General features: G+C 47.0%; 7 protein-coding genes across 7 annotated transcripts; 4 read left to right on the forward strand and 3 right to left on the reverse strand.

Annotated features, from left to right (window-relative positions):
* Nucleotides 1–7: 7 nt before the first annotated feature.
* GL50803_0022547 (High cysteine membrane protein Group 2) lies at nt 8–3085 on the reverse strand (the record flags this gene model as incomplete). The annotated part of the gene is made up of 1 exon (XM_001707850.1): nt 8–3085. One exon carries the CDS (start codon nt 3083–3085, stop codon nt 8–10), a length of 3078 nt encoding a protein of 1025 aa, XP_001707902.1.
* A 26-nt stretch (nt 3086–3111) lies between these two features.
* Nucleotides 3112–4110, forward strand: GL50803_008896 (uncharacterized protein; the record flags this gene model as incomplete). Its single annotated transcript, XM_001707849.1, has 1 exon — nt 3112–4110. One exon carries the CDS (start codon nt 3112–3114, stop codon nt 4108–4110), a length of 999 nt encoding a protein of 332 aa, XP_001707901.1.
* Nucleotides 4111–4126: 16 nt separating this feature from the next.
* GL50803_0087422 (uncharacterized protein) lies at nt 4127–12622 on the forward strand (the record flags this gene model as incomplete). Its single annotated transcript, XM_001707847.1, has 1 exon — nt 4127–12622. One exon carries the CDS (start codon nt 4127–4129, stop codon nt 12620–12622), a length of 8496 nt encoding a protein of 2831 aa, XP_001707899.1.
* A 72-nt stretch (nt 12623–12694) lies between these two features.
* Nucleotides 12695–13870, forward strand: GL50803_0014800 (Ankyrin repeat protein 3; the record flags this gene model as incomplete). The annotated part of the gene is made up of 1 exon (XM_001707846.2): nt 12695–13870. One exon carries the CDS (start codon nt 12695–12697, stop codon nt 13868–13870), a length of 1176 nt encoding a protein of 391 aa, XP_001707898.2.
* Nucleotides 13871–13893: 23 nt separating this feature from the next.
* GL50803_0016674 (uncharacterized protein) lies at nt 13894–16809 on the reverse strand (the record flags this gene model as incomplete). Its single annotated transcript, XM_038045879.1, has 1 exon — nt 13894–16809. One exon carries the CDS (start codon nt 16807–16809, stop codon nt 13894–13896), a length of 2916 nt encoding a protein of 971 aa, XP_037901570.1.
* A 10-nt stretch (nt 16810–16819) lies between these two features.
* GL50803_008903 (Copine I) lies at nt 16820–17584 on the forward strand (the record flags this gene model as incomplete). The annotated part of the gene is made up of 1 exon (XM_001707843.1): nt 16820–17584. One exon carries the CDS (start codon nt 16820–16822, stop codon nt 17582–17584), a length of 765 nt encoding a protein of 254 aa, XP_001707895.1.
* Nucleotides 17585–17724: 140 nt separating this feature from the next.
* On the reverse strand, nt 17725–22527 carry GL50803_0014802 (Hemagglutinin protein-like protein; the record flags this gene model as incomplete). The annotated part of the gene is made up of 1 exon (XM_001707842.1): nt 17725–22527. One exon carries the CDS (start codon nt 22525–22527, stop codon nt 17725–17727), a length of 4803 nt encoding a protein of 1600 aa, XP_001707894.1.
* Between the last annotated feature and the right edge of the window lie 19 nt (nt 22528–22546).

Below are 22546 nucleotides of genomic sequence, written 5' to 3' on the forward strand. Positions count from 1 at the left end.
TGTGAGTTTATTGAAGAAGTCGTCTAATTATAAAGTAAAGAGCAATGCTACTACCGCCAGCGAAAGATATGGCCAAAGCTGCCCCGAGAACCACAAACTTCGCTGTGCTCATTTTTGTGGAAACACAAGCGACGATTGTACCATTATTTGTCACTGTCGTGTAACCGGCTCCGCAGCGTAGACAGACCATAGTGTCTTCAGAGCCTGCTTGGCACGTCACACAGCCCTCCATTGTTTGAATGCACATCCGACAAACATTTCCACTGATGTAATAGGAATCGTTTGAAAGACATTCATCTGCCAACACACACATCCCGTTGAGCATATAGTAACTTGTATTGCACGATAAGCAGTAGTCTTCCGTTGGCCCCGAGCATGTAAGACACTGTGTGTGGCAAAGATGACAGCCAGGCTCATCAGACTTGTACGTGTTGAGCGAGCATGCGACGCAGTCGGCCTCTTCCGGACCAGTGCAGCTGACACACGCAGGGTGGCATGGCACACAGCGGTCCTCCAAAGCGGTGCTCCCCAGAACTAGCGCCTCACTCGAGTTGCATGTGGAATGGCAGGGCATTCCGTATGCTCCTGCGTAAGCACCACGGTAGCATTCTGTGCAGAACGTCTCCGACCTACACTCTACACAGCCACGGGGACACTTGTGCTCGCAGAGGTTACCATCTCCGTTGTAATACCCGCTAGCACAGGCAGTGCAGTGTGCACCTGATGCCTGGGTATTACAATACCGACAATTGGCATACTGTGGCTCAGATGGGCAATTAGTGCTGGTACTAATAGTACTCTTGGCACACTTGCAATCTTCCTGTAGAGTCATACCGTCAGGACAAGTGTCACACAGTACTCCAGAGTTACACCACCACAGCTGACTGCAAGAAAGACACTTGTGAGTATCAGGACACTTGGTGCACACGGAGTAGAACCCAATCTGTTGAAGATAGTATCCCACGTTACACACGCTGCAACTGGCGCCGTCAGAAGTACAGGATAAGCAACCATCTTCATTCTTAGTACAGATTGGTACTAAGCAGATTCCGGGTTGAGAACTGCTGGCCGATGACTTTGAATTGATGCAGGATGTGCACTTGCCTTCCTCACTACCGACGCACGTCTTGCATGAACCGTGGCAAGCTTGGCAAACCTCGAATTTTGCGCGAGTAACTTTGAAGTACCCATCTAAACATTTTGTGCAATTGCCTGATTTATCTGTGGTGCACTCCACACAATTCTTATTGTTATCGTCGTGATGATTGTTGCATCTAGGTGTCGCACATGTACCAGCAATTGGGTCCCCGAGAGGACATGACAAGCAATCCGAAGCCCCAGGACCGTTGCAAGAAAAGCAGCTCGCATGGCAAGGCCTGCAGAGTGAGTAGTCTCCGAAGGTGACCTTGTAGTACCCTTCCTCCTTGCAAGCTCGACAGCTGTTGGCCGTAGCGCATATCTGACACCCGTACGACTCGTTGCAGACAGGCTCAGGACAAGTCTTGCCACCGGTAGGCGCTGCCCCATCACTGATGCACGTTGTACACTCGTTGTTATTGGAGGCGGTGCAAGTGAGGCACGTTTTATAGCACCGTTGACACTTTTTCTGAGTATTTAAATAGTACAGCTGATCGCATGTCTCACACTCAGATAGAGTGCCCTTGCAGGTGATGCATCCTTCCATAGGAGGACATGGAAGACACTTGCCATCAGAAAGGCCGTACCCGACAGCACATTTTGTGCATGTTGCCCCTGTCATGTCACAATCGATACAGTTCTCCATATTATTGCAACGCTCACAGACCTGGACTGAGGAGCGAGTAGTAACATGATATCCATCCTTACATCTACTACAACTTTTCCCATTACTGTCACAGGTCGCGCAGTTGTAGTTGGTATTCGTAGGGTCGTTAATCTTACAAACAGGATCAGTGCAGTGCCCATCAGCAGACGCATAAGTGGTGCAAAGCAAACAGTCAGTCTCTAACGGTCCAAAGCATGTATAGCAAGTGCTGTGACACTTTGTACAAACGTCGTATGCCCCAACCTTTTCGAGGAAGTATCCATCTTTACATTCAACGCAATTAATCTTATCTGTAGAACATTGTATACAATTATCGTTGGTTCCGCCGACTTGTCCATTAGTCGTTGTGCATGTTGGCGGTGTGCAAGCTTTTTCGGGAGTAGCTTTACCTACAGCACACTCTATACACTCATCCTCATTTTCATTTGCGCAAGTCTTGCACAATGGACTGCACGGCCTACAAAGCTTGTACTTTCGAACTGATGCCAGATAGTATCCATTGGCGCACGTTGCACAATTATTATCGTTGCCGCAGTTATTGCAATGATAGACTGTATTTGTAGCATCATTCATTTTGCAGACGGGAACTGCGCAAGTACCGTCAGCACTGACGCCTCCCGTAGGACACGTCAAGCACTCCATTGGGCCTGGTCCTTTGCAGGTGAGACAAGTCTCATGACACTCGAAGCAGCTGTACGTGTTTGGATCGTAGTAATATGGTCCAGTGCATGATGCGCACGAGGTGGGATGATACTCATCAGGGATGCAGAACTTGTATGTAGAGTCATTACTGTCCACGCACTTTCCGTTTATTGGTAGGTAGTTAGTTGCGCAGATTTTACAATAGATCACGTTATTGTCCGAGCCGCATGAGTTACAATTGGTAAGTTGCAAGTCACACGGGCATGCGCTGGGTGGAGAAGACTCCAACTCGCCAACACGACATGTCAGACAGTCAAAGTGAGAAGGTCCTGAACACGTGCTGCAGGAGCTGTGACAGGAGAAGCAACCGAAGAATAGAGAGTCTAAATAGAAATCATCTGTACATGAGCTACAGATAGTATACCCGTTAGACGAATCAGGAACACACTTAGAGTAATTTGCATTACTAGAATCCACGCACGCCCCATTAATCAAACGCAGATCCTTTAGACAAGCGATGCAGATGGTATCGTTTGGCGGATCGGCGCACTTATAACACGAATCAGTGGGTGATCCGTTGGCACACCCTGTGGCAGCGCAAAGGGCAAGAGACAGGAGAGCGGCAAACACCATACACATTTCTCATTTTTTGAAAGGATTCAGGCATGGATAGACCGCTAGCAGAGATCTGTCAATCCATCCTGAAGAAGATCTTGCTGACTCTGAAGCCGGACAAATACATATCAGAAGCAATACTCGAAGGAGAAGCAATTGCGGTTTCCGCCCTGCGCTCCGTAGACCCTGATAGTGGGCTTGCCTTTCCCTTGTCACTGAGCATTGGAAGCGTCATCGGGGACTACTCGCCGTCAGACACTATTGTCTCAACGCGCTTGCCCATGCATAAGTTGATTCGGGTTAAGATAGGGCTCTATGTGGGCAAGAATGTTTATTACATGGGGACGACTGTTGTGTTGGGAGTGTCCGAAGGCACAGTCCCCACCTTCCCCCAGCTTACTGACAAGTCGGCCACATGCTTGGCGGCAGCCTACATTGCATACCTTCTCATTACAAAGCAGGTAAAGAGCCAGACCCCCCTCGCTGAGGTCCGCAGCATCATCGAATCGGTCTCGCAACACTTTGGGGTGCAGCTTCTAGAGGGGGTTGCCTCTTATTGCCTTACAGACAATGGGGTGGATCACAAGCTCGAGGTCTTCCAGAATGCCGCAGACCAACCCTTGGTCACGGGCTTCCTGGCAGACGGAGACATCTTTGTTCTGGACATCATAGTGACAGATGCAAAAGACACCGTCCCCAAGCCTGTGCAGGAGCAGCCATATATCTACCTACCCCCGGAGCTGTCTGCCGAGGGCAAAATCTTTACCCTAGGCAAGACGGGGTTGGTTCAGAAGGAGCTGCAAGAAATGAGAAGATTCCCCCTTGCTCGGCGTCACATTTCGCAGGCCAACAGACGACAATTTGATCACTATAAGGACTCCATGCAACCGTTTGTCTTAACAAAGCTTGCATCTGGCGCGAACATAGCTCAAATACTCTCTACATTACAAATTAATTCAGCAGGTTGTCTAGTCCTTGCAGGTCCTGTTCTTCCTAATGTTGTTAAGCCCCCTGTTCAGCCAACAGAAGAAATGCGGAAGTATTTCTGAGTAAATAAAATACTTCATGCTCTTAAATCTAAACGGGGACTCCTTTGGAGCCGACCGTGATGGCATCTGCGTGCACTTCGTCCATCAGATCAGGCGTAAGAATGCAGCCTATGCAATTCAGATACTCTCTCTTTCGGTTTCATTAATACTTAGTTTAGTAGTGGCCATCTCTCAACAAACAGCTGTCCAGAGTCTACGCTTCCTTGTCGCAACAACATTGGTGATGGTCCTCCATGCTTGCTTTATTATTTTTACAGAGAATTACTACGATGTGCGTTGCCAGTGCACCTCAGAATATCACTCTATTAGATCATTTACACTTATGGACAAGCCGTGCAGCTGTTTCACAACTACTGTACCTACTACAATCAACATGCTTAACACATTTGGATGTCTATTTTCCCTCTGGTATCTCTTGGTCTTGAAGATATATGCTACAGGGGACTTCTTCGTCTCTGTCTATGCACTCCTTTCGAGCTACTTGATAGTTAGCTTTCCTGCAGTTGTGGGTCGGCAAGGCTACCTGCATCGCGGAGTCCGAACAGGCACATTTCTCATATTCATGTTTGCCCTGGTCAAAGTGTTGAATGGATCTACTCTTCTCATTTTACTGATTAGCATTTTTCTTATCACGATTGTGTCCTCGCGCTTTTCTTTTGAGCAGCTCAATAGGCGCCCCTTGCAATTGATTATGGATAGCCAGGCCCTGCAGCTTCTCAGCAAGCAATTCATCGCAAAAACGTTTGCTAACCTCCTGCCCCACAGAGCTCTTGACTATATCTTCCAAGACAAAGACATAAAACTTCAGGTGCACGCCGATATGTACCTCCTGGTGATAAACATCGATATACCGTGCCTCCGAAAGAAGCTTCAGAAGTACATGTATGCCGCCACCAACACGCACACAAAGCCAGCTTCTAATAATATCAGTTTTTCCCCACTGACAGACTGTTACATAAATCACATTATAGCCAGCGTTGTCAATCAGTTCATCTCCTGCATAGATACAATCCTCCTCGACGACTTCCCTCAGCTGACAAAGGTCTACTCGAATCTAAGCACCATAAAGGTCATTGCTGGCAACTCCTTCACACAATACAACAACAGGCAAAGCCCTCAGGGCGTTGAGTTTGGTGCTGAAAGTGTTGAGCCAAAGGATTATATGAAGATTCTGTCTACCTTCGCTCTTCTGGTTAGCAGGTGTGCTGGGATATTTGCGCTCCGTGTAGACTCAGTTATTACTTTTGGAGACCTTGCCATTGGCTTCCTGGGATCACAACATATGTCATGTTATGAAGTTTTTGGCGCCCCAGTGGCTCTGGCTACTAAGCTACATGAGAAGATAGTTGCATATAATCAGGAAACAATAAGGCAATCGGACTCCAGTGCTGCTTCAAACACACAATCTTATGAGAGTGGCCGTGACTGGAGTAGAAGCACGACCAGTACCAACTCAGATAGCTTTGTGTCTAGCAATCATAATGCTGTGGCGACCGACGACACTAGAGATAAGCCATACGGACATTCTTCTAAGACACCCTCCACTAAGTGCTCACTCTCTCTAAGCAAAGACAGCCTTCTCTCTAGTCATGATCATGTACCCCTCTATCTAGATGTTGCTCGCTCATCTCTGGACAATGAGCCTATCCATAGTGTTGTCAACGGTATCAAGACTGGTGCTGGTCTGAAGGCCAATTTGTTTTCTGCCTCGAATATGTCTTTTTCACAAGCGTACCACTCTGTCGCAGAACCCACAGTCGAGTTCAATGAACTGCCGTCAAACGTCTACTTCAGTGTTGTCAATATGCTTTCACGGCCGCTAGAGGAGTATGGGAATCGCGGGACAGAGGGCAGTGACACAATCACCAGTGATGTTATCTGCTCTGATGCATTCTCCGACGACCCTCAACCGCTAACGAACGCTGACCTAGAGTCTTCGATGAACTTCCGCCGCTTCCTTGCAGCTCGAAGAGGGAACACCCGCTCTGCAATCTACTCTAGGAGACGCTCCGTCATCAAGGCTCTGAATACCACAACCTCCCCCACTGATGATGCATTTCCGCAAAAGCTTATTTCACTCCACCAGAATCCTGACTCTAGTGTCTCAATGCACTCTAAACATAGACTTCGCTCACACTCCTCGACAACACCTCAGACTATGCCCCTTAATAGCACTTTTTTCTACAGTTCTTCTTCAACAAATAGCATGCGGCTATGGAGCCCTAAGAATCTCAAGATAGACGCCATATACGTCAACAATGCCCTCAGCCAATTAACCTATCCTTACTCGACAAAGACGCCTAGTCCAAACTTTCAAGAAGTCTGTGACATGAAGGTGTCTGTCTTCCAGGTCTCTCTTGATGGGCTCTCCACCACCCCGCTCTCAATCGAGTATCCGTCTCGGATAACACATAAGTATCGGAATTTTTTATTTTATAAGCCTCCATTGTACATGTTTTATGACAGTATTAAACTTACCCTGCCCGGCAGCTCTCTATCTTCTAATTCGTCTACCTCATCGTCGTCCCATCATTCTCTAGGGATTTTATCTTTCACGAATCACAACTATAGTCTGATAGTGTGTTTATTGGCTTTTGGAATAAAGCATCGCATTCTTGTTTCAGAGCAAAACGCTGCCACAAAGGCCAACCTTGGAGAGCACCGCGACATCGACCTAAAAGAGTATCCCAGTCTATCCATTAACAAATCTATTGACACCTCTATAGGCGAAACATTGACCTCCTCGCAGACCACCCATGATACATTCTCACTCTCTGAATGTACAGATACAATGGTCTCCAACGCGTCGATGCAGAAGGGTGAGGGGTCTCCAAAATGCGAATGCTGGGATGCAGACTCTTCCTATCAATTGCTTCTACAGACGGAGGATCTCATCCTGCGTGCCAAGGACCCCAAATCGTCCGGATACAGGGCCCTCCGCATGCTGGATTCCATCCCTATCTATAACTCGAAGGCTATGCGCAAGTTATTTCGTCTTCTGAACACAGATCTTGAGCGTTTTGACAAGGTGATCACAAGTCTCAACAAGAGCCTCCTGCCCCAAGGTAATGTGGTTGGAGATCTAGGCACCCTGGCAAATAATCAGTTCGACTTTGATTTCCTTGTGGCAAACGCAGGATTGCACAAAAAGAGGCAGCCTGATGCCGAGTGGCCGTCCTTCCTAAAAGAGGTTAAGATGGCCATGACTAAGCCAATGGACAATACATCAGAGTTCCACTCTTGCCGCGATCACGATAGCTCTCAGTTCAGCTCCTTCATATATCCTTTCTCAGGAGACCCTACACTTTTAACTACCTCTTCAGACAGCCATGGTACCCCTCTAACTACGCCCGTCTTTGAATCTGCAAACCCAGAGAACCCAATATCTATGATAATGTCTTCCAACGTACTATCAGCACAGAATTTTTCTGATAGTCGCCTAACCAACTTGTATACACACAAGTCTCAGCTGTTACCAAGCAGTGTCATGGCACCCGAAAACCTGCCTATTCCTGGTCATCAAGCCTTGCTGAAGTCAAAGGTTAGCGACCCAAATCTAAAGACCCTTATGACCATAGTTACTCGCAAAACAGAGAGCTTCGACAGCTCTAGCATGAACGTTGACAATGTACTCCCTGTACACTATTTCAAAAGGCGAGCGTATTCGTATGTGGACTTTTCGGCAAACAAGCTAGATATACTGTACAGTAAGATAGGCAGGAGGAGCACTGCACGCTTAGGAACAGCCAATCATTCTCTTTCGGAGAATAACCAGACGTCTGGAAAGCTAACTGATTGTCTGCGTAACCTCCAAATCAACGAATTGAAAGCCTTTTCGCAAAGTCTAGACAAGAGGCTGCGTAGCAAGAATGCTAGCCAGCATAAAGCTGATCCAGAATTTAAGCTCAGCAATGCGAACTCCAACTCTGCTAAGTTTTCTCTCCATAGTCATGCAGATGAAGAGGTGGAGATACCACTCTTGGCGCCCAAGTCTCCTAGCATTGAGTATTCCTCTACCAACGATAGCTGCACTGAATCTTTGCCAGAAACACCTAAATCCGCAGCTTCACATCTGCCGATCCATAGGTCTGCGCTTTCGCACCTTTGCCAGTCTGTTTCTCCTTCAAGTGATATCGATAGCAAATCGGACAATACCTATGGCCAGAACAAGGATATTTCCCCACCAAACTGCTCGTTCATTAAGGTGAGCAAGACCTTCATTGCAGCTTTACAGGAATCCGATGACTCTATGCACACGCTTTCACTAGTGAGGGAGAGCGATCAGTCTGCCTCCACCGATGATGCGTCAGATATTCAGTTTAATAAAACTAGCACCAGTCAGCTCAACAATCCTACCGATAGGGCATTCAGTAGAACATCTGGAGCTTCTGCATATCCATTGCCTGCAGGGCCCTCCACTTATCCAAAAACTGGAACATTGAATCCCCCCAACTTTAATGGATCAATGCCAACGGATGGCACCTCTAATCCGCCCACTACACTGGACAGCTATTCGTGTCTTTATAAACTTGAAATTGCTAGCGAAAATGATGAGACAGAAAATAGCGTCCAATCTGTTATACTGTTCAATGGATCGATGCACTTGCCAGACAACAGTGCACAGGATACTGCCCCTGCGTCTATGCTTTCCCAGTTTCGTGGAAATAAGAGCACTATGGGCGGGAATCCGCGACCCATGGTCTATCAAGCGCCGGATACCCTTGATGGAACTGTGTCGTCGCTATCAATAACTTCTTGCACAGATTCGCCTCGAAACAAGAGCAAGGCAGCTTCATATAAACCGTCATCTTGTACTGATGGGATGGATGACGATCCTCTCTTCAATCCGATTATCTGGCAGACCAACAGCTTCATTACCCTCGGAAAGCCAGCGACAGAGAAGCTGAGTACCAGTGCCACGGGACGATCAATTGAGACATCATTCCATGCAATAACCTCACACGCCCTTAAGGATATAGTAACGACTAGGCCGGCCCCAACACCAGCGTACACTCCCATCAATCTGTCAAACATTAATCAGTACAAGAGTATCGTATACACGACGTTTGGAGTGGCATTCGACCTTGTTGCACATCCATCTATCTACGCCTCGTCTATGCCCGGGGTTCGCCCCATCTGTTCTTCGTCTTCTTTGCGAGGCGGGCCCTCTAGCAATAGCAAGCACGACTATGAAGACGCGGCATTCAAAGCCAAAGCAGGATCTACAACAGAAGAAGACCAAGGCTCAAGTGACAGACAAGATGCCAACTCTGATGCAGCGCAGGAATCGCTGCTTCAAACACGCAAGAGGCATAGTAAGTTTCTTCACTCCAACTGGCAATCTATGATTTATCTCAAGCGTTGTTCTCTGAATGCTGCTCTATCCTATATTCAACTATCGGATACCACTGAAGACGAAGAACTGTGCAAGACGTCAGAGCCTCAACTGCCGATTGAAACTGGTCGCCTAAGACCGCACACTTCAGCCCCAGAGGTTGACACTGAGATCCCAGAGGACTCATCTGCACGCAACTTCTTTGCGTGTGCGCGCTTGAAGAAGATTTATACAGGGGAGTTAGAGCAGCCTCAAAGATCCATTAACAAGCCTCGTGGATGGCTACGCTATTCTACTTCTGCGTTCAAGTGGCCGCTCTTCAAACCTTTTCTCCGTCCACTAACCTGCAAGCCTATTCTTGAGGAGCATGTCTCCTTCCTAATAACTCTTACATCAGGCTACCTTCTGAGGATCTTCTTTGATATTCTTTTCTACATTATATTTTTGTTCATGCTCTTTGGGGCACACGAAATAACCGACACCAATCAGCACATCTATCTGTTGTATATTTATGGAAGGCTTTTAACATTTAGGAATCCCTGCCAACGCAAGCAGCTTTCTACACGCCTAATTAGTGACACGTTTCAGGGATCATCATCCCTTGTGCCCTTTGCAATGAGGTGCAACTTCTCTTCTTCGAATTTAGTCCATGTCACAAAACTTGACAGCAATGGTCCCGGATTGGCATCTGTGTTACTCCAAAACCATGCCCAGTTGCATCATTTCCATGCGTTTATGAGTACCCTCTTGGGCCTACGCATTCTTCTAACGCTGTTTAGAGCACTTATAGCATCAAGGAAATCAAAGCTGGTTGTCTCCACGAAAACTGTGCTGTTCGGTAGAGTTATGAAAGAGCACCCTATTCTTTATCGGCTGGTGCAAATTACTAGGTGCGTTACCGTTGCTGTTGACGCCGTCTCAAGCTCCATGCTTATTCTCACTAGGACCTTTGTCCTCTACGAGTACTTTCGTGGACTCCGAGACTTCACCACAAGTAACTTTGTCTTTTTCTTCTTTCTCATAATAACTACGTGGAGCAGTATTACCACTGAACTTTCTCCGCTGTGCAACACAAGCACAGGCGCAACGGTCTCGCTCTGCACCCACATATGGGCGAATACTATTTTTCTTCTTGATGCCACAAATTATTTTGCACCGGTTCTGCGCATATTCACAGAACTAAAATGTGTCTACTTGGCAATCAGCTACTACATTTCCAACATTCTGCAAAAGATGGAGCCCACTTATAACGTTTCCAATTCTGCTAATATAGGTTCCTATTTGCAAACAGAGCACATTCGAGATACTGACTACCCCACACTGACCACCTGTGTCTCACTGCTACCCAATCTTAGGCTTGGAACGCCGCTAAAGGCTATTTGGAATGCCTACCACACTATACGACAAAATTTTCCCAAGCACAACTCGTCTCTTATAGCTTATCTATCCTGTGCCTTTTCAAAGGCTGGTTTAAGATCTTTGAGGCCTGTCACTTGCCAGACCTTGGACGATGCTCTTGTTCTAGCGCATGAATCCCCATCAATACGCAACTTACATTCAGCCATTTATTTTCTATCTATCATTCTCTGTATTGTGCGTGTACTGTTTGGCCAACTGGATCTTTACCACGCGATGCTTAACCACGTGGCTCAGGGCATTTCCGCCTACTCAGAGACTAAAAAGGCTATTGGTGTCATCGCATGCAATAAGCTGGAGCGCATATTCTTTGATTGCTATCTACATAACACCTTCAGTTCGTGCAATGTTCTGACCTACCAAGCAGAGCATCTTCACAGGGGTATCAACATGGACAGGAATCCTGCATATATGGGGAAGCAGCTCAAGTTAGTTGGAATGGTATCAGATTTAATTTATGACACAGAAGTACAACTTCCGTATGCTACTACAGAGTGTCTTGCTGGTGGACCCCTAAAACAAAAGGCAAGATTGTCCCTTATGGTGCTCCGTCTCCTGCAAGCCAGGATAGCCTCTATACTATCCAAAAGAGGCCGTGACCATGGTGCAGAGGCAGAGCATAAAGTTACCACTGTAACGGGGAAGACGACAAAGAGATCTGTGCGCTACTTGCGTTCTCCCTCTGTCCCCAGGCGTGCGGCAGTCTCAGCAACTCCGCCGGATAAGAAAATCACCTCTGTCACATCATTTGCAAACATGCATGATTGCTATGACATAGCCAAGTCTTTAGAGTCATTACTTAAAGAGAGGTCTGGCGATAGTAGTGTACAATTCTCACGTGTGTACTCCGACGAGGAGCTGCATCAGATTGTCAGACGGTCCAAATTCTCCTCTTGGAGAAAGTACGCCCTATTTCGATCCTGTTATAATTCGTGCAACTTCACCTTTAGATACTTGTATGACTTGGACACGCTTAGGCTAATACTAGCAAGCAAATTCTCTATGAAGATATGTGATGAAAATATGTATCCTCTGAAGCCAGACACGGTATTTGAACCATACTACTCCAAAACGCTTGCCGGAGTCTTGCGGGCGCTACTTGTGTACGACGATAGACGCTTCAATAGTATGCCCTCCCCATTCCTCTTCATTCCACCGTCTTACATGCTCTGCATTACCATCACAGAGCTCTATGATGCGATTGTTGAGGAGGGTGCGCACATTACCCTGCTTAAATATATGACTCTTCTCAAGATAATCAACGATACGGTAGTACGCGACTCCAACCTACTCTATGTGCAGAAAGACTTTAGCTTCTATATAATCTACAACACTCCACACTTGTCCCAGTTCTCCTCCATACACAATGTCAGTGACCCCATGGATTGCTATGTTGCAATCTTTTACTTGTGTAAGATTGCCTATAGCATAAGAAAGTCTTTCCTCTGGGAGCTTGAGAAGCGCTTCTACACGCAGACCTTCAAGGTCTTCGGGTATATTAACTTGCATCATGAGCTGAACCTTTGCCTCGTCGGACGACGCCTCAACCGGCTCGACATTCTCGATACCACAGCTCTCCACGAGCGCGTCAGGAGCATGTCACTCATCTGTGGACCGTTTGACGTTGTCCTCCAGGATGAACTGTATAAGGTAGCTAAGGAGGTTTATAGAATGAGCGCTAGCACACGCCGCATGCTGAATATCGAAATAGACGAGACTGGAATATATAAGAAGCTGCTAAATATCACTGAAGGTATTTAGTGCAACTAGTACAACTAGTGCAACTCTTTTATATGCTGGATGATACCCGGATGGCTTGTACAATTTAAAAAAATGGCCTCAAGAATAAAGACAGGGGAACAGTGGCTAGAGCTAGTGAACGATGGAAACGTTCCTCTTGTGAAGGCTCTTGCCAAAAAGTTTAGCGGGATCATGGATGAAAATGGCAACACTGCGTTGATCCTGGCGGTGAAGAAGGATCAGCTGAAGATGATCCCCATCTTGGCCCCCCTTGAGGCCCGGAAGAAGGATGTTGATGGCTACACGGCACTAATGCATGCAGTAAAGGCTGGCAATGCAAAAGCATGCGAGCTCCTAGCTTCCGCAGAGTACATGGACACCCTTGAGGATGGATGCAATGCACTCATGCTCTCCCTAGAACGTGAGATGCTAGACGTGACGCAGATCCTTCTACCCTACTTTGACCTATCTCCGGATTCTAACGGATTGACTCCCATTGACTACGCAATATACAACAAGAATTATGAGGGGATCAATCTTCTCCTAAGCAAGTACAATCCTGCCCCTGAAACGCTTCAGCAAAGCTTGAAAAGTGCACAGGATCAAGGCCACCAGGAGGCGATTACTATTCTCACTACGCACTGCTCTACATACCAGCCAGACCCGGCCTCGGAGGAGGTCTCTGACTCGAAATCTGATACTAGCAGCCTGAGAGGCTCCAAGAAGCTCAAAGTTAAATCTATAAAACCAGCAAAGCCGTCGAAGAAGGATAAAGCCAAGGGGTCCAATACCAGCTCTATGAATAACTCCATGATTGATTCTGCTGATAATCAGACTCCTGTGTGTGCCAACCTAGATGCGAATGAGCTAATACTTCCACTAGACAGCAATCTGGCAGCATCTAGCGAGTCTTTGTACGTAAATCGCATCCCCACTCCCACATATGAAGAGTGCTGTATGGACAGTGCCCCCATAGTTTTTGCTAGGATGCGCCAAGGCCTGGCTGAGGCTGCTACAACTCCCTCGGCGGCAAATGTCACCCAGCTCTATCAGCAAATTGCAGAGCTAGAGGCAGAGAATGCCAAACTCAGGGACGAAAATGCTAAGCTCAAAGCTGGGATGAATGCCAGCTTGGCCGGATCTGTCATTTCGTCATCGCGCCTTCAGGACCAAGTCGTTGAGTTGGTCAATAAACTGAGCCATACCAATGAGCGTTTGATTGAGACTATAGCCATGTCTGAGTCATTGACCAGCGTACCGGGTCTGTGATGACCCTGCAATCTTCGACGAATTCAATTGATTGTCGAAGGCACCTGCCATAGTAAATACTTCATCCCAGGCTCCACCATCCTTCTGCCGGTATGCTGGACCGGGCCCTTCCTGGCCTCGTTAGTAGGTAGTGTGTTTGTACGAAGGGCAGATAAGTCGCTATCTGACATGTCCATCAAGTCCTCTAAGGCAGTGCGTGACAGGATAAGTCGGTTTGGATCGCATCCTACTCCTACCTCATTAACGGTATTGCGCTGCGTGGCTGACGAAAATGCTCCTGGCCCTTCAATAACTGAAAAGCTTGAGGTCTGTAAGGTTGACGGAGCACGACGACCCCTAAGCTGCATGTATGAGGAACGGCTAACTGCAGTACCACGGCCTTTTGACGTATAGCCGATTAGTTTCAGTGTCTCAAAAGCAGAAGATATTGCAGCATCGTTTCTGCTCCCTTCTTCAAATCCCGGAAGTCGCGGTGTGAAAGGCTTGGCCTCAAGTGCTTGTGGCAAAGAGGTATTACTGCTAAGAAGATCCAAACTATTGCATAGACCCTGTGAACCTTTGCTGGAGCCTCGCGTAGACGGAGGACTGATACGTAAATACTCAGGTACATGAGGTGTATTCGGAGGCTGCATACATGACGTTTGGCGCCCACTAGTGATGGTATAACTAGGCGAGGAAGCTCCAGTTGAAGCTGTGAGGCTGGGCAATTGTGGCTGGAGTTCTAGAGGAGGTAGGAACGGTTTTTCTCCAGACATTTCCACAAGATTAGTGTGCTCCTCATGTGATAGTGACACTGCTTCTTCTTTGATAGCATTGTTAGGAAATGCTACGACTCGAAGTTGAGGAAGATTCAGTACCTGTATCTGCTCAACGCTCACTAAGGGAGCAGTAGAACTAGGCACCTCATCCTCTTGTGTCATGGTATCCGCAGGGACCGAAGTTCCTGATGCAGGATCTTGCAAGGGTGCTAGTGGCAACGTGTCGAGCTTCTCTATGATATCCTCTTTGGGGGGTAGAGCACTAGTGGTAGTCGGCTTTTTATTTTTACTTTTACGTAATTGTGCAAAGCGTTCAGTACCTAGACGAGATTGATTCTTTGATAGAGGATTGTCGGAGATTTGAAGTGTCGATGGCAACGGATTCCGCCGCATAACATCATTAGAAAGAGAGCTAAGTGGCTCATTAGATAAAGCCACAGAGCAATCTCTTATAAAGTCTGACACATTCGATAAGAAGGCGCCAAAATTGTTGTACGCATTCTCTATGCCGTAAGTGCGCCGCATGTGATTCAGGCTATCAAGAAAAGCATCATCCTTGTCATCATAGGAGGAGCCTTCCTCGCCTATCTTTGATTCTAGCTGTCGATTATCCTCAAGATCCTCTTCGAATACGGTGCCATCCTCTCCTGTTCTATAAATAGCAATATCATTAGACAAAGGTACTAAGGGCGCTAGTGCAAGAGCGTTGCTGATCACGTTATTAGAAAGCTCGTCAGAAAGACTATCTTTTGTGGGCTCCGCCTGGCTTTCGACTACTGTCTTACTAGGTCTGCTTTGTGACTCCAAACTGTCTTCTGAAATAACATTGCTAGCCAGTAGCTCATTTTTCACTGTGTCTGTTACTAAATTCAAGTGTTGTTTTACACAAGCACTCGATACGTTATGCTGTTCAGTAGCTCGGCTGGTTATATCATCTCCATTAAAGCTAAGTTGCTTGGAAGGGTTAGGAACACAGCACTCCTCCGCCAAATGCTCCACTTGTTGCTTTCCCACTATTCTAGATGGTTCTTCTTGCTTGCTCAGGCGATTGAATGGTCTCCTTGCATTAATGTGTGGCACAGTGGGTGCTAATCTCTGCTCTGTCACTCCGATGACTAGCTCACTCCCAACACCAGAAATGAGAAGGCTATTCTTGGTAGCGAGAGTGCTATCAGCGTCAGTTGTCATAGTCCAGCAATCCACAAGGTCTACATCTTTCAATACTCGTGCATTCCTCTCTGGCATGATCGTGGCGCCCTTACTGCTAGAGTGTAACATGTGTCTTTCTGGAAGAAGATATGACTGAACAATCAAGGGAGCAGAACAGGGCGCTGTTGTATCTCGTGACAAAGGCGTGATTCTACTTAGCGCAATCTTATTCTGAGAGTTGATCGCAAAGTTCTCTTCTATAGATCTATTGCATGATGTCAATAGGTCTCCAATGTGTAAATCTGCTTCTGCGGGTCCATCAGTGGATGCTGAGCCAATGAAGGACTGGGTGGATAAGGCTGTTGCAGGTTCATTTGGATCTCCTGTGTTATCTGCTACTTGGCCAGCAAATGTCCCTAGCTCTACTTCAGGTCTGTCGTTGGGGTCTGGGTCACAGGTATCTACTTGAGAGAGCGGTGTATCTATATTGCCTAGCTCCAATCTATCATAACATCTATTAGAGACTTGGAGTGGCGAATTATCGAAGTAATGCCTGCACTCCAGCCTTGACTCAGTGTGACCTTGGCATAATATAGCATTAGAGGAATAGCTAGTAGATAGTGACATGGCACCACCGAAGGGCTGTGATAAGGCTCTACCAGTTGAAACAAAGGATGGCTTCCCTTCAAATGCCCTTGAGTCTTGCTTTGTCTCGTGCCGAGTGTTACCGTAAGAAAAGGTCTCCTGATGTGATCCGCACGATGCAGCACGACTGAAAGGCACAACTGACTGAACAGGTGGTCTAGCATTCGGGGTGACTGGTATCTTCTTTTGAGTATGACGAGAAGCTATTAGAGATTGTAACTCCTGCTTAACCAGCTGTATATCGGAAAGGTATCTCCGTTTCCCATTGAGCTCAAGAACGGTGGGTAAAGGAGTTGACAATTGAGTTTCTGTAAGAGGGTAGGGAGCTCGCTTTTTAAAGGTCGCTGTTATCCCATGTTCTTTAAATTGTGCCTCAGTAGTGTACATAAATTAATTTATGCCTCGCCGCATTCCCGACCGCTACAAAACTTATGACGAGCTTATTGCTGCTATCCGCAAGGCCGGCATCGAATCTATGCAGATGATTGTAGGAATAGACTTTTCGAAGTCCAATGAGTGGACCGGTGAAAAGAGCTATCACTGCTCGCTCCACGACGCCAGCCGTGGGGAAACTCCCTATATACGCGCGCTTCGCATCATGTCCCATATTGTGAAGAATTTTGATGATGATGACATCTACCCTGTATACCGCTTCGGATGCCTCAACACGAAAGATCAATCCGTTCTTCCTCTCTTGTACCCTGAACAGGATGACCCCCACTTCGAAGGTTTTGCTGATGTCTGTCAGGCCTATAATAGGATTGCATCGCAGATTGAGATGTCCGGCCCAACAACCTTTGCCCCAATGATCGAACAGGCGATAGAGATTTGCAAGGCAGACCCTAAGCAGTTTTATATCCTCGTCATTTTGACAGATGGAGATGTGTCCGATGTCGAGCTGGACATGAAGGCCCTGATTAAGGCATCAAATTATCCATTGGAGATTATTGCGATTGGATTTGGCGACGGACCATTTAAAACTATGAAGATTTTTGACGATAAGGCCAGGAATCGCAAGTTCGACAACTTCCAGTTTGTCAATTTCACCGAGATTGAGAAGAAGTCCGCCAAATGCGAAAACCCGGAATTGATTCTTGCTACAGCCATGATGCAAGAGCTTCCAGATGCATACAAGTGCATTAAGAAGCTCAAGTACTTATGATTTACCTGTGTCCATGCCACTTGCGTTTTACTACGTTTTACTAAATCGTCTTTGATTTAGGGCATCATGTACTATCTCGCATTAGCTACATAGGCTCTATACTCTGTTACTGTTTAGGCTGTGCGTACGTATGTGCATGGCTATTTTCTTGCTGAGCTCGCAGATCTCACAGCAGAACTACTCCGACACCTATTTGCTTGCCTGGTGGTCGCAGAACCAGATAGACTAGAGCTTGAGGCCGGCCGTACATGGCTTCTACTGTATTGCTTAACGTATGAGCTCCTTCTCCCGTCTGTTTCACGGCAAGGTTGTTCCATCGTGGAGCTACACTTGGTGCTTGACAAAGCAGACAGCCGCATATCTTTCTCACTTTCCGTTACTCTATTGGACCTTGCCCTATATGCAGACTCCTTTCGCAGATTGTCCAGAGTAGCGTGGTTTTTGAGAAGAGGTTGCGAGCTCCTAGGTATGCTTTGATTGTTTGGATTTGCAACCTCTTTTATTGTGGTGGTTGGGTTAGAAGAAGGAAGAGGCGAGGCATCTGCTAAGCTAGTAAATAGTACAGGGCTCTGATATATTGTATCCTTGTTCTGCTCCTTTGCTGTAACGGATTCTTTATCCAAAGATTGCCTCTGGCTGATGTGTGAGACATCCCGCGAAAAGGACATCGTGGACGAGCTTTGCAGCCCAGAAGTATTAGGGGTTGTAGTCTGATGCATGAGCGCGTTGAGTGCTCTATCATTTGCCTGCTTTTCAAAAGCTCGACGAGCCATAGCTGCACTAATGCTGACCGAAAGAGTTTTGTGATCACTAAGAAGTTGGTTATACCGAATCACTGAATTATCAGTAGTTTTAGGACGGGATGACTGTTTGTTTAGGGGAAGAGATTGCGAAACTTGACGGTACCCATGTTGTGGAGATGAGGCTTCGTTGTTAGTATGCGCTGTCGAATGTGTTTCTGTTCTTTGCTCGTCCTCATCTGCATACAAAGGAAAGGCACCTGTGATGGACGGATAGTTGAACATGGTTGAAGTCTTGTTGACCGGACGAGTTTTGCTATGCCGTCGATGTGGAGCACCGTGGGCAGAAGCAGATAGGGAACGCTGTGACTGTTGCGTCGTCACATCCAGAGCAGTCTTTTTGTTGTAGCTACCATAGAGAATGTCTCCCGTGCTTACTAGTGCAAGCTGTGTTCGTCCATCAGGAGCTCTGCGCTTCAAAAGGACAGTCTCTTTATAGTTAGAGGTACGCACAGCGCTGTTGGATAGATAATCAGGATCGGCTCCATCTATGTCTAGATCTTCCAATACCATATCTGCATTAACAGATGAGTGAAGCTGGGCGCTTGGATGTAACTCTAAAGATGCTTGAGGCTCCAGGCTATGAGCTATCATCTGGGTAGTTGAATTGGACACCGGCGGACCGTACCGTGAGCTTGAACAAGAGGGTGAACCTGACCTGCATCTTTTTGTATTGTAGGTAGCACCAGAAGACGCAGATGCCGAATTACTGCGTGTTTTACGTGCAGATCTTTTCTTGGATGCTTCCTGCTTCTTGTTGATGGATTCAGAAACCGTGGTTGTGTTGCGCTTAGAGAAGATATGATGCTGAAGGTCTATCTCTTGATAGTTTAGCCCGCCGATATACATTTCTAACGTGGCACTAGAACTAGGGAAAGCTGTGTTGCCAAGAAGCTGGATAAATTCATTTGGTTGAGAGCAGACATGCACATCTTTCCTGTGTAGCTCTATGGATGGAAGCGTGTGCATGCTACTGAATGTCCCGTTGACAGATTGATTTCTGCTGATGCTTGGATCGTGAGAAGAAGAATTCACCAACTTATCATCAGACAACGTCCGTAGATCATAATGCGTACTGCTTTCGGCCGAGTTGATGGTGGGGATGTCCAGTCCCCTGAGCATTTCTGCAATATTCGGAGATTCTGGCTGGTTTGCTTTTTCTACAGAAGACCGAGCCTCTCTGGAGTACAGCGGCATTGTGGCAATATCGGTCAGGTGACGTGTTATTGTGTCACGCTTATGATCTATAAAACGTGGGTTTGTGTGGGGCTGAATTAGTCGCCGGGCAGCCAATATGTCAGTTGTGTTTATGTCGTGTGTGGGCGCTAACATAAGGTTATCGTCACGAGAATGAAACGTGGCAGAACGTGATCGCTTTACGGAGGAGCTCTTTGGGGCGGTAAGTCTATCTAAAATTCTCGCAGAAGAGCTACTCTGTGAACGGCGACTTTGGGCTCTGTCAAGTACTTGCACCCCCGTCTGTGTTCCGAAAGACAATGGATGATCAAGTGAGCTTCTTGCATCAGACACCTCAGTGACGCTTCTATAGCTCCCTGTCTCTGTGTAAGCATCCTTCAGCTCCGTAGTGCCAATTTTAGCATTGCGGGTGCGTCCAAAATAATTTGAACGTTTTATTGCAATAGAACTAGTATCATGGTGAGGCTTTTCGATATTTGCAGTGAGGGGAGTTGTATTAATTGACTGCTCTGTTGTTGAGCGCGGTTGTATCCCAACTGTTCTACGGGAGTGCCGGGTTGAGGTTGATGCTGATGTTGCCCTTGCGTTGCCTTGCTGAGAGGGCACCAATCCTAGTGTAACGCTTGGTGCCTGAAGGCGCATAAGAGCCACATTGTACTTACTACGAGCTTGCGACTGGATGTAGCTACTTGCCATGCTCAGGGCCAGAGACGACGTAGGAAGGACCGCACTGACTGCCAGCGCCTTAGATGCATATGTTGACTGATAGGGCGTGAGGCTTACATCAGGCCGCAAACTTGAACTTGTACTATTTGCTGCTGACCGTATACTATTATGCGTTAATCTGTTGGATTGTGTGCTAAATCCTCTTGCAATAGGCTTTTCACCGTGGATTGTCCTAAATACATGTTTAGAATGTGAAATATCTCCCGAACTCAAAGGACGCCTTCTTGCTGCGTTGAACCTAGTCCTGTCAGCTAAGCCATTGCTAGTAGCTACTGTGTCTTGGTCTGTAAGTAGAGATGTGGGGTTCCTAAGCTGCTTACTAAAGGCTGGACCTTGATGGATTGCAGAGTATTTTTGTGTTACTATGGTATGGGCTGCAGCTTTTGACTGAGATGCTGATAACACGTCACTAGATCTTGATGGACGTGCACTGTATGCACGTCTAGAGGATGAGCTGCGCGAAGACAAGGATAGCGGCGGCCGTAAACCAGGTTTGTTGTCAACCAGAGACTGAACATTTAAAAGAGGCTTACTAGCAGACATACGGCGAGTCTTCTGGCTTGCCAGACTTTCTTCTGCACTTCGTGATCTAGAGGGAATCTGGTCAGGTTTAGTACCTGCATTTTGACTACGCATAGTTTCTGATTCATGGATTCTTTTCTGGACTAATGGTGGCTGTCGTAGTTCGTCTATAGTAAGCCTATTATCTCTTAGGTCCTTGACAGGGGTGGTGATGGTATCTGTTACGGTGTCCGTCTGTGTGCTAAGATCTGGTGTTAATAAGATATTGTGCTGAAATATGTGAGGGTCATCTGGATTTTGTGTTTTGTCAGCCGTTAAAAGGGCCTCAGCACCACTGCTTCCAGCTAATCTTAGACTGCGCTGCCGAAGCTCTCGATCAGTAGCCTGGCTGCCATCGCGCTGTTGTGTGGCTACAGACGAAGCATTGGCTGAGCTAACCCGTCGCAAGGTATACTTCTTCTTGGACGCATGCGGATCAGAGTCTATAAAGAAGCCTATGGAGGACGAGGGAACTGGCTGCACAGGCCTCAAAGTTGATATGTATTGATCTTTTAATTCATGTGGGTTTGCAGTAAGCACCGGGATTCCATCTGGAAGTGTATCATCAGAGGAGGGAGGCGGTGGTAAGGATGGCGGCTCCGAAGCCTTCCACTTCTTTCGCATCGGCTTGAAGTGGGTAGGGTGCACAGCATAGATATGATTCAGATCATTATTAGACAACATATCTATGGTAGAGCTATAGATTGCGTTTGATTGCAGCTTGTGCAAAACTACATCCACCTCCTTCATAAATGCCGGATGGCTAGGCTTGGAATATTGTGGCTGTGAGGCACTCGTGCTGCGCTTGATCTTCTGAGGATTGCGTCCTACAGCGGGGGCGTGCAGAGCTCGCTGTTGAGCTGCTACAAATGCCATGGCTTTACCGCTCGCTTGAACCTGAAAAGACCGAGATGATTGATGCTTTTCATCGCTGAGAATCTCGTTATCAAGAATTGCTGTGCCTTTGGCTTCGTTTGCTGGCTGCGTCGATTCACCTACACGATAACAAATAGGAGATATCATGGCAGAAATAACTTGTTGATGATCAGTGTTGAGGCTTCCTTTTTCACTGTTAAGTGCGTGAGGAGTAGAAGTAAAATTTGGCGTGTGGTAGTCCCCAGCACTACTTACGCTACCTAAATTCTGATGAAGAGGATAAGTATTTAAACTAGACGAGGATGGACGAGAGCGATGAGCTGATGAAACTGTTGGTTTTACTAAGTCATCACTCGGTCCATTTATGTTCCTAGTGCCGTGCAAGACACTGTTTTCGTGTTGTGGAGCTAAAATTCCCTGGGGCTTAGAATGGTGTATAGTAGAGGATAGTCGCGACTTAGTACCGTTCAGAGTAAAGAGCATAGGTGTTTTTGGAGTCGTGTCTCCTCCCAGAGTTTCAGAGATCGGAGAGAATTCTATCTGAAAACTCCGTGGCCTGACAGGGTTGAGGAGGAGTGTCTGCTGCATAGATCCACTGAACCGCTGATGACTTTGACCTTGTCCTTGCATAGCAGATGGGCTCACCCAGCCAGCTGATTGCTCTAACCGACTGATCCGTGCACTCTGGGGACCGCTCTGTTGCAGCGCAGATGAGCTCTGATCAACAACACTTGTCGCTGGAGCCTTTGTCGAGAGCACCCACTTGCAGGAACTACCTCGCATATGCAGCCAGGCAATGGCC

This window comes from Giardia intestinalis, chromosome 1 (assembly GCF_000002435.2).
Source record: "Giardia intestinalis strain WB C6 chromosome 1, whole genome shotgun sequence".
NCBI classification, from domain to species: domain Eukaryota; phylum Fornicata; order Diplomonadida; family Hexamitidae; genus Giardia; species Giardia duodenalis.